Raw genomic sequence first — 15318 nt, forward strand, 5'->3', positions numbered from 1 at the left:
GTATTGTCTACTTTCTTCTTCATCTTCTGTTCCTTCGTGTCCTCCTCAGGTGTTAGCTTCCGTGTTCGTCTTCTTCTTCTGTTCTCTGCTGACATCCTCCTCTTATACTGTAGATCATCTTTGTAGGGGATGGACGTAACAACCTCACTCTTCTGTGTTCTCAGAGTTTTTTTCTTGTTGCCTCTTTTGCTGGTGTTGTCATTTAGGGAGAATTTTTTGCAATAATTTGTTTCAGATCAGACGTTGAAGTTGAAGGTTGAGGTGTCGAAGTTTCTGGCTAACGTTCCTCATCAGCTGGTGCAGGCTCTCGAAAATGCTCAGACGGAATGAAGTTTAAATCGGTAAATATCCCTGGATTCAAGGGATACAGTCCTGTACAAGCAAAAGCAGATTGGGCAAGTTCCATTCGGCAAATTGAGGAGAAGGCAGTATTCACTAATCCAGCAGCATCTTTTAGGGTGATTTTCAATGGTTCCTATTTTCTCAACCAGGCACTACACGCTTGATTGTAGGCAGCTTTGGATGGACGCATTACAGCTCGGTCCATTGGTTGCATTTTATTGGTAGTGTGCGGGGGGAGGCTTACCACGTGTACATTATGTTCTCGTGCGAACAAAATAACTTCCAGATCCTTGTGTGTGCTATGACCATCTAATATGAGGAGTACAGGTTCTTCTTTCGTAGGATGAGTTCGCTCAACAAAAAGGTTCATCCACTTCATAAATGATTTGACTGTAATCCAACCAGTTTCTTCTGCTGCAAACACACAACCTCTAGGAGCATCCTTCTTCAGGATTTCATCAATCCGAAATTTGTTGGGGAAAACAAAGAGGGGGGACGAAGTTGTCACCAGCAGCATTGATACAAGGCAGAACAGTCACATTTCTTCCTCTTTCTCCGGATGTTATTTTACTGACTTGTTTTTTTACCTTTCGAGATATCACTTTCACACCGTTATTGTGTACAATGGAAACATCCGTTTCGTCACAGTTGTAAATTTTGTCCGGGCAAAATTGTACTTGTCAAGCAACTGTTGATATTTTGTAACAAAAAAATGTCAATTTGTTGTCTGTTAAACCCTTTGGCTCTCTAAAGGCTCGTCGATTCAGGTGATCGAAGGGACAGATCTGGATGACGTCGCATAAAATCATGATAAAACTGTTTACCTGCAGAATTATCTTCCTTCTTAAATTGGTGTGGAACTTCCGTATACTCGGCCAAAGAAAACACTAACTTTAGAAATTCCTTTCTATTTAAAGGCATAAACATGTCGTCCAACTCTTTGATGTACGAAACTAGTTGATCTTCCATCCTCTCATCAAATGTGTTTTTAAATCTGCCCATTTGTGGAGTCAAACTTACTGAGTTTCCGCGTTTGATGCACTTCACTCTATCACCCAGCGAACTTTTCGGGACACTAAAAGTTTTACTTTCTTCTTTGCTCGTCATACGAGCTGACATAACTTCGGTAACTGCATGTTTCATATGTTCCTCTGTCCACTTTCCTTTCCTCTTCTTCTCATTAGCAACCATATTGCTAGAAGAGAAAAGGAAAATACATTACACAATGATCACTCGAAACTTCGTTTTGTCCGGTACTGGAAGAGTAACGGATGTCCGTTACTGTAAGAATACAACCTATCAACAAGTTTCGCCATTCTTCAGTTCTGTGTAATGTAATCGCAAGACTAACATTTTTTATAACTTACTATTTGGTCTAGGAATTAATTCGTGCGGTTGGTACGCACACATTGAAGCTGTAGTACAAACACAAAATACATAAAGACCTTAAGAAAAATATTGTCCATCGCTAGCCACCACTTTCGCCCATCTGTCAGGCAATGTACGGATTCCGTGGCGAAAGAAGTCCTCATCCTTGGAAGCGATCCAGTCAGAGACCCATGTTTCGATATCTTCTGAAGAAGTAAACCGCTGTCCAATCAAATCGTTGTTCATGCAATCGAACAAGTAGTAGTCCGAAGGAGCAACGTCTGGTGAATACGGCGGGTGGGGTAAAACTTCCCATCCGACATTTTCTAAATAGGTTTTGACCGGTTTTGCGACATGTGGGCTAGCGTTATCATGTTGAACAATAAGTTTATCATGTCTGTTCTCCCATTCTGGTCGTGTTCTGGACAGAGCTTGCTTCAAACGCATTAATTGTCGTCGATAACGTTCTCCATTCATAGTTTTACCCGGTTGCAGCAGCTCATAGTACACCACACCTTTCATATCCCACCATATGCACAGCATAACCTTTGCACAGTGAATATCTCGTTTTGGTTGTGATGGATCTGGTTCACCTGGTTTCACCCAGGCCTTTTTTCGTTTAGGGTTCTCGTAATGGATCCACTTCTCATCACCCGTAATAATTCGATGCAGAAACCCCTTTCTGCTCTGTCGTTGAAGCAGCAATTTGCAAATGGTTTTTCGTCTTTCAACGTCTCTGTCTTTCAATTCATGTGGAACCCAATGTGACATCTTTTGAATCATTCCCATGGCTTTCAAGCGTTTGGAGACTGTTGTTTGATCAACGCCTAATGCTGCTGCAAGTTGTTCCTGCGTTTGACACGAATCCTGCTCGAGCAATGCTGTCAATTCTTCGTCTTGAATTTTTTTTTTTGGCTGTCCAGCTCGCTCTTGGTCTGCCAAGCCGAAATCACCACTTCTAAACCGTGCAAACCACTTCTGACACGTTCGCTCAGCTAGAGCATGGTCACCATACACTTCCACCAAAATACGATGACTTTCAGTCGCACTTTTCTGCATGTTAAAGTAATGCAGCAGGACAACCCGCCAAAGCACTTTATCAGGCACAAATTGCGCCATGTTCACTTAACTACAAACTGGTGTTGTTGACGCTTTAATCCACTGCCCTATACTACGAACGATACGCGATGACAGGGGTTTGCAACACATGTGTGGATACACGGAACTGTGGGACGCTCCGTTCGTTGCGCCATCTCTTGTCCACCCGCACGAATTAATTCCTAGACCAAATATAATAAGGATAAAGTATATTATGCAACATAGTCAGCAACCTATCTTGGGCAGGATAATCAACGGGATTAAAATATCTTTTGGCAGACGAATTTCACACCGACTTCTTTTCACAGCCACATCCCACACTAAACTGAACAAAGCAAGACGCGCCCAAATTATGATACATGTTGGCGCCTACCCCTCGTACTGCTGTGTACATTCTCCTGCCATCTAGTGCTCAACGCAAGATACAGCTTTGTCCGGTACTGTAAGGATTTCCTCTATGTGCGGTAGTAGGTATATCCCCATTTTTACAGTTAGGACAATCATTGTTTTGGTTATTCCAATCCGAGAATTCAGCTGTCACTTAAGAAATATTTTCAGCTTGTTCTTCAAATTCTTTGTTATTCTGCGACGATTTTGGTGGTCGATATACCTTTTTTTTTTGTACTTGATCGTATGAAAAATTCTCTTAGTCTTGGCTTTAATGAACTTATTTCTCGGCGTCTTTTGATTAGGTTTGCTAAATGAGTTTCAATAATTCGGACAAGGCGTTGTGGTTTTGGTGCGGTCACCCTGTGAATATTGGAAACAATTATATATTTATATATACTGCCGTTGATAGAACATTGCAAAAGCAAAACAAACAGCAGAAATCAGAGCTGCTGAATCATCTAGTACCACCTCATTAAGTACAAGGGCGCCAAGACGCCTCCATTCTTGGAGCCAGTAACTAATTATATTTTTATTATGTCGCTCTGAAAACATTTGTGTAAGAGGGAAAAAAACCTTCATTCCAGCAATATTTATTATGCCCAGGTAAGGAAAAATATGTCCGAAATACGCCCCCTTCTGGGCGTGGAATATTTTCAACTTCTTTTCCTGCAGCATGTAGAATAATTTTTGATGTTAATCGCTTGCAATATTCATTATATAGTCTAAGTTGATCACGAGTGCATAGATGTATATAAAATGGATCTATGGATCTACTATCCATTTCAGAAATATGCCCCCTGACTTCGCGGTACTGCCGTGACGTTCACTCAAAAGTTATATTGCATTGTCGTACCTCGTTGGAATTGTTGGAATGTTGTCTTTTTAATACTTAAGAAATACAATTTTTTTTTGTTCTGTATAGTGAGAAGAAATAGAAATTAATAAAAACGTGTGTATTTTGTAGTACTTTTTTGGTAAATCAATGTCTGTAAGGCTATATATGGGAAACGATCACGTGAAATAACTTCCTGTGTACGATGTGAAGATGCATCCATTAACTGTAAGTTATGAAAAGTTACATTTTCAGCACTTGGTACTTTTGTATAATTACAATAAATGTATGACGCTCTGGTCTCCTTTACCGTGGTAAGTAGAGAAACGTACAACATTCGAAAATTTGAAACTCTATTTTTTCAAATATTTGAAACTCTATTTTTCCAAATATTTGAAACTTTTAACGAAAAGGATTTACTTGGTAGAGTATATACAAGTATTTTTTTTTTATTGGAACATATTCTGTGCGGTAAGCGGAGAACCGTGTTGCAGCCCAACCTTTAAATTGCCCGCGCTTATATAGAGAGACAGCATACAGTAACTGGAAATGCGGCAACGCTGTATAGATCATCTTGTGCTGTGTTGTCGCGTTAAGGAAAATTACATCGTGGATCCTACTTCATAAGAATTTATCTTAAAAATACTAACAATGGATGTACGTATTTCAATTACCGTCGAAATAAAACGTTAAAGTAACACATCAAAAAATAAATAAATATCATTACTTACCTCATTTGCTTTCGTCACTTGTTTTAACTGATCACTGCTGCTGCTTTCTTCCTAGACATTTATTAACAATAGCTCTATTTGTACCTCAAGATAGTGAGCTGTATCAGAACACGTTTCTTTTCCAACTTACGAATATTTTCCACTGCATTCTTCCAATTAGCAGAAGGCACGCTCCGCAGACAATCGGTGCATAATTGCAAGACATCAGCTATTTGAAAATTTTTTCTGACGCAACTTTATTTTTGACGAATGTCTAAATCAGTTCAATTGCGTTAAATTCACAATGTGCAACGGGCAACCACAAGAGTTTGATTTCCTTGTCAGGTATAGCACATAATATACTATCCAGAAGTAGTTCCCTTGGTTTAAAGTGCGGTCTAGCATATTCAATTAATCCAGCCTTTGTAAGGTCATCAAATGATTAAGCATTTGGCGGAACGTGAATATCATTATTTTGAAGCCATTCAATATATCGGCCCTTCTCCAGCTCATGGATGGGTTTCTTTTTTCTGGATTTATAATGGTGTGATATGGACCTTGATCAATGACAATGCCGGATTTTGTCGGAAAGCTGTTAACAATTTTTCTAAGCCATTCCTCGTAATATTGGCGTTCACTTCTGAACGATAATCTGAATCCCCTTGCTGTCCAATAAAGCATAGCTTTGCATCTTTCAGAAACCCATCCTCGTTTCCAATGTGACACATAATCAATCTTTTCTCAGCTCCGGATGGTGTTCGAATTCGACTCATTAAGTTGTTGTTCTGCCCCCTTATGATAATCGAATTCTTCATTTGAAGTAACCGGCATCATCTGCTCTTGCCGCCAATACTTTTTCGAATGGTTTGCCCCACATGACTCGTCCGTGCGATATATTGTCCATCCATTATTATGCAAAAACGTAATTTGTTGCAAGAAGGAATCCCACTGTCCTGCTATCCTGGAACTCTCCATTAAAACTGTTAAATTTTCTGTACTTAAACCCGATTTTCTTCTTATGCCACCAAAAAGATGTTTTGGTCATATCCGGAAAATCGTTTACATCGGTTTTCTATTTTTCCAAAAGCACGCCTTACTGAAAGGAATTCTCAAACCGCATATAGATCATGCACTTTTCGCCTAATCACCTCTTACATAAACTCATCAAATATATATTTTTCTGTACTACCAGAATTTTTCCTTGGATACGAATCATCCCCGCTTTCGCGGTGTTCTTTCGTAACGCGTTTCACAGTTCGCTCACTAACACCAAGACACTCGATCGTACGCTTCACTGGTCGAGATATATAATTGCTTACACCCTGTTTTTTCTCTGCATCAAAATAAGCTCGGGCTTTAATTATCGTTGCCTTTTCAGAACTTCTCAAATGATGCACGATAATGATATGTAACAAACGAATCAGTAACACCAATAGTTTAATCAAACACTTTTTTAGAAACACACCTCTCGCACTACCCAGCTACCACGATTAAACCACCCTGCGTCCGAATGTTGTATATATTCAACGGGGTTTGCACACACGTTGAGTCCGATCGTTGATTATATATACACATTGCGACCTTTAAAAATTATGGGAAAAAAGAAATGTAGCCTTGGCAATCTCCTGTTCACCCAAGTTCTTCTACAATCAATTCCCCTGCCGAAGACAGAAACAACGTTTGAACGAAAGAAAACAATATGCAATGTGTACGTGACGAGGCTGTTTCTGCGACTTATCGCTTATTGTAAATCACGTCGTACTGATTGTTTTTTCAACGCTTTCCCTCGGTTCGTAGGCATCAAAAAATTACTCGCATCATGTGTGTTCATTGTAGTGAGACGGGCGAACGAGCATTTATATTTTTCCTTAGTATTTTTCTTGCCTTTTTATTGAAAAAAAAATATGAATATTCCTTCTACAAGCGGCAGTATTACAGAAGAGAGGCAAAATTGCAGGAAAAATGAAATTGCAGAAATGATTAATGACTCCGACCTAGAGGGTTATGAGTTATTATTCTGTGCTCAGTGCCGTATCAGGGAATGAATGTCTGTAACTCTGTTCCAAGTGAACCTGAGGTTGCGCCGGAAAAAAAGAAACGCGTCGTTCCTATTCGAAGGCAGACTCTGATGTAACTTGGACCTATAAAATTCAAGCAAATGTCTAATGGTGTCCCGGTAATTGATCAAAATGCTGGGCTATCTTGAGAGCATTCCCCCATATAAACTGTTTCAGCTGTTTTTGCTGAGGATATTTTATAGTTGAAAAAGAGACGAATCAATATACAAAACAGCAAATTAAGAAAAAAAAACGCTGAAACAAAAATCTTCGTTTTCTAAGTGAAAACGTGTTACTTCAATTGAAAACAAGAAAATTTTACAGTACTAATTATTCACATGTTACTTGTACTGAAGCCAGCTTTACGCGATTTTTACAAATCAATTATACGCATAAGCTATTAGTGTGTTTGTCAAATGTTGGAAGAAGCTATTTTTATGCTGTTTCTCACTTGTCAATGCTCACATACTGTACAGGAAGAAAGCAGGAAAACATCGCACTTCTCACTTTTTATGCGAACTTAGCTGAACTGCTGCACTGAGCAGGCATTGAAGTATAGGGTCCATACCAGTCTTCACCCAGTGGAAGGCTGGTGGCAAGGGGCCATTACCCGTACAGAGTTCTCTCACTATCCGCAAATCCTAATAGAGCAGGACAAAGGACTTACAATGTGTGTAGCATCCGCTCGGTGAAACGAAGTTAAAAAATATTATTGTTTGATATAGGGGAGAGTTCCCGAAGTTGGACCGGTTCCTAGATTGGACCGCCTTATATTTTGAAAAGTAAATATATTTGAAATATAAGAGTTAGCTACATTGTTTACAGATAAGGGAAGGAACTCTTTGTTTACAGTTTCGCGCCAACTGCACGCAGTGAACGTGAGAACGGCGAACGTGTATGTTTTGCAGATCTGTTAGTCCTGGGATCGCAAGTGAATTTCCATCATTAACAGGTAACTATCAAGGTTTTAAACTATACACGCGTCAAATGTGTTCTTTTAACTACAACGTGATGCATGTGCTTTAATATTTCAATGTAATAGAAAATTTGAGAACACGTCTTTTTGTTTCAACGTAGCAGTTGCCCAGTTTGAACCAGCACGTGTTGCCTGGATTGGACCAGTCCATTGCATGCAACCATTTTCAAATAATTTTGTGTAGAGTCTAAGAAATAATTTTAAATAAATTGTATTACCTTGGGTAACTGCAAATATATTAAAAACGTGTTTCTCCATTATTTCAGCTCAATAATGGCCCAAAGAGGACAATATGGCCAATGGACGAGAGAGGAATTACAAATGGCCATTGCTGCTTATTGAAATAGAGATTATGGTTTAAATGAATGCAGGAGAGTATATGGAGTTCCTAAAGTAACGATTAGGCGGCATGCTCTTCAGAAAAATAGTATCGTTAATGGAGCTAAGGGAATAGGAAGGCAGGCTACCTTCAACCCAGACATGGAGAGGACTCTTGCGGAGCACATGATAGCATTAGAAGAGTGTTTTTTTGAACTAACTATTATAGAAGTTCGGCGATTAGCGTTTGACTTAGCAGAAAAATGTGGTGATTCTCACACGTTCAATCGGGAGAAAGGTTTGGCTGGAAAAAAGTGGTTCTTTGCAATTATGAGAAAAAATCCTGAACTTCCTGTGCGTCGACCAGAAGCTACCTCATTACAAAGAGCAAAAGGATTTAACAGAGAAAATGTTTGACATTTTTTGCTCTTTTGGAATGCAATGTGGACCAATTCCAAATCACAGCAGAGAGAATTTACAACGTGGATGAATCAGGATTCAGTACTGTCCAGAAATATCTACCTAAAATAGTTGCTCAAAAAGGAAAAACGTGAGGTAGGTGCTGTTACAAATGGAGGGGCGGAGTGGATAATACAATGGTTTGTGCAGTGAGAGTGGCAGGTGTCTACATACCCCCCATGATAATATTTAAAGCCAAAAAGTGGAATAGTGATTTTGAGATTGATGCTCCTGCAGTTAGCATTGTCAAGATTTCGGATACAAGATACATAAACTCTGATTTGTTTGTGGTATGGCTTGAACATTTTAGAAAGAATACAAACTCCAATAAAGAACACAAAGTCCTTCTTTTGCTTGATGGACATACCACACACAGCAAGAACTTAGCAGCTTGGGAATTTGCAAGAGAAAACGACATTATTTTACTGCAGCTACCTGGTCACACTATGCAACGTTTGCAACCGCTTGATGTTGCATTCTTTGGACCTTTGCAGACATATTTCGTCCGAGCTCAACAAAAGTTCTTAAACACCTACAAAGGACATCAAAACAAACAATCAAATATTCCAGCTGTTTTGAATGAAGCATACGGCAGAGCAGCTACAGTCGCTAATGCATTTCATGCAGCGGGGATTTGGCCGGTTAATCGTCACGTTTTTGCAGACCATCTCTTTGCTACATCCAATGCTTTCTATTCTGATGGCAGTTCTCAACCAGGATGTGAGTCTCTCAAAGAAGATCGTACAAAACAACAAAGCAAGTTATTAGCCATGCGAAGTCTAGAGTCAGAGCTTGAATCAGAAGACGACAGTGATCAAGACAAGGATTACGTGCCACCTGCCAAGAAACTAAAGAACTTCAAAAACACCTTATTACAGATATCCCCTTTACCAAAAGCAATAGATCAAACAGGACCAGCCGGGTCGCGAAGAGGCCAAAGTAAAGCACAGAAGGCTGTTGTAATCACAAGTAGTGCTTACAAACTAGAGCTTGAACATTCAGCCGCGAGAAGAAATAAGGTGATCCAGAGGAAGAAGCAGTTGTTTCGAATCAATGAGAAGCAAACCAATTGGTTTTGCTCCCTATGTAAGAAAAAACAGGCAAGAAGATATGATTCAATGCTTGAAATGCCGCCGTTGGGTCCACACTCGTTGTGCAAATGTAAAACCAAGTAAAAAAATATACTATTGTTAAACATGTAACGTTCCTCCCATTTCTTAAACACGCAAAGCAGATGCAACTTTTCATTTTGTACACAATAGCAAATTGTGTCAAGACATTTCAGTTTCGTATTTGAGCAGTGAATATTACTTTCATTATATTTTTTTTTTTATTTCTTCATTACGTGAAGATTCTGTAACGGTAATAAATTTATCCTAACATTTATATTAATTGCACAAGCAATTCTGTGTTTCAATTGTCAAGTATTTTCTTTCTTGTTTGAGTGCAAATTTAATTTATTCATTAAAGCCTCTGCAAATTCCATTCTAAGAAACGCATGGTTCAACGTAGGAAACTAGTTTCCTTAAATGGAACGATGTCAATAATTTAATTTTTTGGTAATAAATATATTAATAATGAGTTTTTTGTTACAATATGCACACCATTTTAAAGCAGATACAATATATTTTGAAATTAAAACATCATTCTCTTATTTAATTGTGTATTCTCTAGTTTATATGGCAAATAGTGATAACTGGTTCAAACTAGGCAACTCTCCCCTATGAAGTTGGACTGCGTGGAAAAGTGCTTCGAAATGTACAACACTAAAAAGTGCTGGACTTCTAGAAATGAAAATACTTTTCTGTGACGTGTAAAATGAATATTACATATCAACTAAGATTGTATCGTATCATATACTTTGTGAGTGTATTTGTTTCTGTGCAAGTGTATTTTGTACTGCATGCAGTAAGAGAAAAAAAAACTGACAAAAAGTAACAAATTTTCGAGGACAATCATATGCAACCCAAACAAGATAAACGACTAGCTTTTCTAATTTTAAACAATTTCTATGTTTACTGTATTCCTGTGAATTTCTTTTAAAAATGCTTAACACTATGTGGAAATGACATTTCAAATATACCTCTATAAGTGCTGGATAGTGTGTGACAAGTTTAAATATCCATCGGGCTGAGACCGTTTCGTGCCAGGAAAATGTGGCAACGTAGCACTCCGTGTAAACTGCAATAGCCAAGGCCGCAGAGCAGAGAAAATCATAATGTCATTTTTGTCATTGTTTACCTTTTAAAATAAATCGAAACAGTTTGGTTGAAAAGGTACTTTAAGATCTTTCTAAAAGTTTTTTTTAGATTGATAACACATCGCAACAATTCCGAGATAATGACGTCCCCCTTTTTACTGAATAACAAGAAAATTACTGAGTGTTGAGTAATGAAATTTTCAGAACTTACAGGTAATAAATGCACCTGCATATCGTGCAAAGGAAATTATTTCACGTTATCTGGTTTCCGATATATAGTCCTATAATCATTAATCTACCAAAAAAGTAAAATATGCACCTTTTCATTAATTCTTATCTTTTACTCACTACACACTACAAAGAAAATGTGTATGTCTTAAGTATTGAAAAGACAACATTCCAGCAATCCCAACGAGGTACGACAATACAATATAAATTTTGAGTGAACATCTGGGTAGTACCTCTAAGTCAGAGCGTATCTTTAAGAAATCTATAATAGACCTATATCGTATATACTCAATGAAGAAGATTTATTGCTATATTTTAATAAATGCAATGATTTCAATACATCCTTATCCAACCTTTTACGTTGTAGAGCATCACTTCTTGCTTTTCGAAGAACCTCTTTACTAGTACGATGTGATGAGTAAGGACCAAAAGGGTTCATAATGGAACTGGCTAACTCTTTATGCAATCTTGAAGCTTCTACATTTTTATCTAACATCTCATTACCTATTCATCATCTATTTTCTCCTGATAACATGTTTTTTTTTTTCATCTTCATGGCTATGCCACTTTTCATTTCCCCATATCTATTTCGATTGTTACACCTACGTTTTTAGGATCACTTCTGTGGGCAGTGTCCATAAGTTTTATTATCACATTAACATTATTTCCTTGCATCTACAGAGTCATAGACTGCATTTCTCTTAAAGCTTCAGCTATAATGAAAACTCTTTACATTATGAATTTCTGCGGCGATAATATCAGTCCAAATACTAGGTCGCAGAACTTTGTACGTTCGTTCATCACATCTACAAAATATATATCTGAAGTATTATTTCGACGATATATTTTTGTCTATTGTTTCCATTAAAGCCCATTTATCATGTGGAATATGTATCTGAAAGTTCATAATATTTTCGTCAGAATCTATTTGCGTATTTTAAAGACCCTCATCTTCTGTAACTTTCTCCTTTTCTTCTTCAACAATCTTAGAGTTACTGCTTTTGATTAGGCCAGAATCATTCTGCATATTCTGTATTTTACTGCAAACTACAAAAGTATACAGTGCTTTTGCAGACTTCTTCAATTTATACTCAATTTTTAAATCTAAACATACATCTGTCGGAGGATCTTACCATTTTTTATAATTTTATTTTTTTTTATTTTTTACATCTAATGCTCGAACAACAGATGGGTCATCAAAAGGCTGTATGCCTGCTGACACATAATGTCTTGTTGATGCTGTAACCTGGAAAAATAATTAAGGTACTTATATACAAGACTACACAGGCTTTTACTCTAAAAACGTATTTATCTTTAGAAGGTCTACTATGCACTTAGCTCGAACAACAGATGGGTCATCAAAAGGCTGTATACCTGCTGAAACATAATGTCTTGTTGATGCTGTAACCTGAAAAAATAATTAAGGTACTTATATACAAGACTACACAGGCTTTCACTCTAAAAACGTATTTATCTTTAGAAGATCTACTATGCATTTATGAAAAATTCAACTATCACAACTTCATTGTCATGTACTATCATTTAAAATTTTGCGCATCTTTTATGTTGAGTGAGAAGAATGGATGATAGAAATTTGGAACCAACTTGGAGGCAATTTTATGCAGAAAATAAAAACTAGTTAGCATGTTTGCACATGATACCGGCGATGCCGGAGCCGGCAAACTTTGCGCACGAGCCCGGCAATACCGGCATTAGGCGGTACTTTAGTCCAGGAGTGAAAGAGAACATGAGTCTAGCTATCAATAAAATATATCTCCTTGACTTGTTGTACTTGCGACGTAGGAAGAGGGGACGTAGTACGCGTAAACTTTGGGTTCATCCATTAATGCACTGAGAGAAAAAATATAGATGACTTACAGAAAAATTTACACTACATGCGTAAACCCTGTAATTTCCGGACTTATCGTCTAAACGGGTCAAGGCGATAGAATGTTACATACGGACAGTGATTTAGCCTACTCCTAATAGACAAAATATTTTCCCTCCTTGTTTCTTTAGTAATTATCGTGTTTGTGGTACGCGGGTGTCCCTGTTTCCACTTTCCCACATCCCGGGCACCAACCTAATATTTACTTCTCAGCAGATACTGTACAACCCCAGTACTGTAATCCTAAAATGTAATTTTAACTTGAATAGAGAACAAAAATGTACCCTACAAAGAGGCTTTTAAATCGTTTAGCCTTCGAAACATTCCAGAATTACATGTTGTAATTAGATACAAAATAGTACAGGTAATATATGTTCATGAATTACCCAAAACAATCGTTCTTCAAAACGGCTTCGCCCCTGTAGTTTGGTTAATGAGGTTGTATTTTTAACAGTTAGTGTTGAAAAGTTACTAGTGATGTATCACTCTGAGAAATATTTGAAGCTTGTTTTCCAATGAAGGATATGCTACTTGGTGATGTGTTGTTGTCGATGAAGATCCACTAGTTTCTTCAGTTGCCGGTGACGGACAAAGTTGCAGTGGAAATGGAAAAGATATGAAGAGGGACGAATGAACAGGTTCTATATTGGATGTAAGAGATTCTTCTACATAATTTAATATGCTACCGAAGTTGTTGAATGATAAACACGAAGGTGCCCTATACGTATTACATATATTTTTTTTGTGTTGGAAGACACTGCTACAATCAAATGCAAATATTTTCATTGACGTGTCACTCCCTGCCGCTTCTTTATCAAACCTTTTTGCCTCATACGCCTTATCTGCTTCATTTTTATGCTGAGCAAATTCTTTCAAGCCAGTGTGATCCTTTCTATCTTTCTTCAACACTTTCAATTTCATGTCAAATATGTCACACTTGTGACATGTATCACACTTTGACTTTTTAAACGATAATTTATGGAATGAAGAAATGTTTCATAAGTAGTCCTGTACTGCAGATGGACTGTATTGGATGTACTGCAGATTCATAATATAGTCTGTACATTGTGCTGATTATTAAATGAGGAGGTAGAAATGTCTTTTGTGAATGCTTTCTAGATAATGACTTTCATAGGATGGGAAGGACATAATGTAATTTCTGATCGTTTCTTTGTCCTTACCAGACAGCTTATTTGCTGGGGATGACTTCCCTCTCATATCTGTTACTGTTGTGGAAGACTGAACCCTGTTTCTTGGCGAGTACTACTTCAATGAAAGAATTAGTCTTTCCAAGAACTTCAAGAGATCAACTTCTGCACAGAACAGTATTTTTTCCATGTAGATTCAAAGTATAACAAAGAGTGAGTAATCGGTACTTACGTCTGCCTTCTTCACACTACGCAATCTGCAAGTAGCTTTTGCTCTTCTTCTTGCCAGGGTAGATACCTAAGCTACACTTTTGTCATGGTCACCGAATGTCCAGAATTCTTCAAACTTTTCTGGGTTACACTATCTGTTATTTTATCCTTACATTTTATTCTACATTTTCTAAAGGAACAGTTTTTCTTTCTAGTTGCAATTTCCCTCTAGCAGCCCCCTCCAAGTAACGGACCGTCATCGTCGGGGAGGGGGTGGAGCTGAGAGGGCGGCTTCATCATTCATTCATCTATCATCCCTCATCTTCATATCATTGCTCGCCCTCTCAGCCGCTAATACCGCTACCGGACTCGCGGGTGGTTGGTGGGAGTCGGGAAGAGGCAGGTCTAGTGGTCGTCTTCCTCCACTTGGGGAGGACGTGCACCCACCCGGCCTACTGTTGTCTGCGTCCAGTGTATGTGTTGTCCGGAGTGTTGAGTCTTTAAAAATATAGATAAAAAACAAAAAAAAATGAAAAAACTAAAAAAATCCTATAAAAAACAAAAAAATATTAAAAATACAAACAAATCCGCACCATTAGTTTTGTTTTGTTCTTCCTGGGCTGGTGGGGGTCTATCTTTTTGTTTGCCAGGTTCTTTTGTTTTGTTTCTCTTCTTCTTTTTCCGGGGTCACGCGTTTTTGTCGACGGGAATGGTTTTTGCACTTCCATTCCCCTTGACCGCGTCGGCCCCACGCTGATCCTAAGGTGTTGGGCGTGCTGAAGGGATGGCCAGGGGGTAGCGTTAGTTCCCCTATTAACGCCCCGGTGTGACCTCACACCCTTTTTCTTTTCAAAAATGTTCATTACATTCACACTTTTATGGGTAAAAACACTTTAAACTCTGATCCGGGCTCTCCATCACGGAAGAAGCCCAAACCAACTGAACCTGAGATAGTGGAAAAGACAAGTATCGCGACACCTGTTGTCCGGTATCTTGTAATAAAAGATAAAGACGTTGATAGTGCCAATTCTGATGCAAACCGTCCGAGTGCTATTAAGGGCTTGTCCCCTTTTGTTATTCATAAAGTTATCACT

The 15318-nt window shown here is 38.2% G+C and overlaps 1 protein-coding gene across 1 annotated transcript; it reads right to left on the minus strand.

Moving 5' to 3' along the window:
- Positions 1-475: 475 nt before the first annotated feature.
- On the minus strand, positions 476-859 carry LOC145689619 (uncharacterized). The gene has a single exon (XM_081763804.1). It carries the CDS (start codon positions 857-859, stop codon positions 476-478), a length of 384 nt encoding a protein of 127 aa, XP_081619930.1.
- Positions 860-15318: the final 14459 nt, after the last annotated feature.

Source organism: Thermobia domestica, chromosome 7 (assembly GCF_964235325.1).
Source record: "Thermobia domestica chromosome 7, izTheDome1.hap1.1, whole genome shotgun sequence".
NCBI lineage: Eukaryota > Metazoa > Arthropoda > Insecta > Zygentoma > Lepismatidae > Thermobia > Thermobia domestica.

Coding starts and splice junctions, on each gene's coding strand:
- LOC145689619 (XM_081763804.1), bottom strand. CDS start 859: ATGCTGCTGGTGACAACTTCGTCCCCCCTCTTTGTTTTCCCCAACAAA.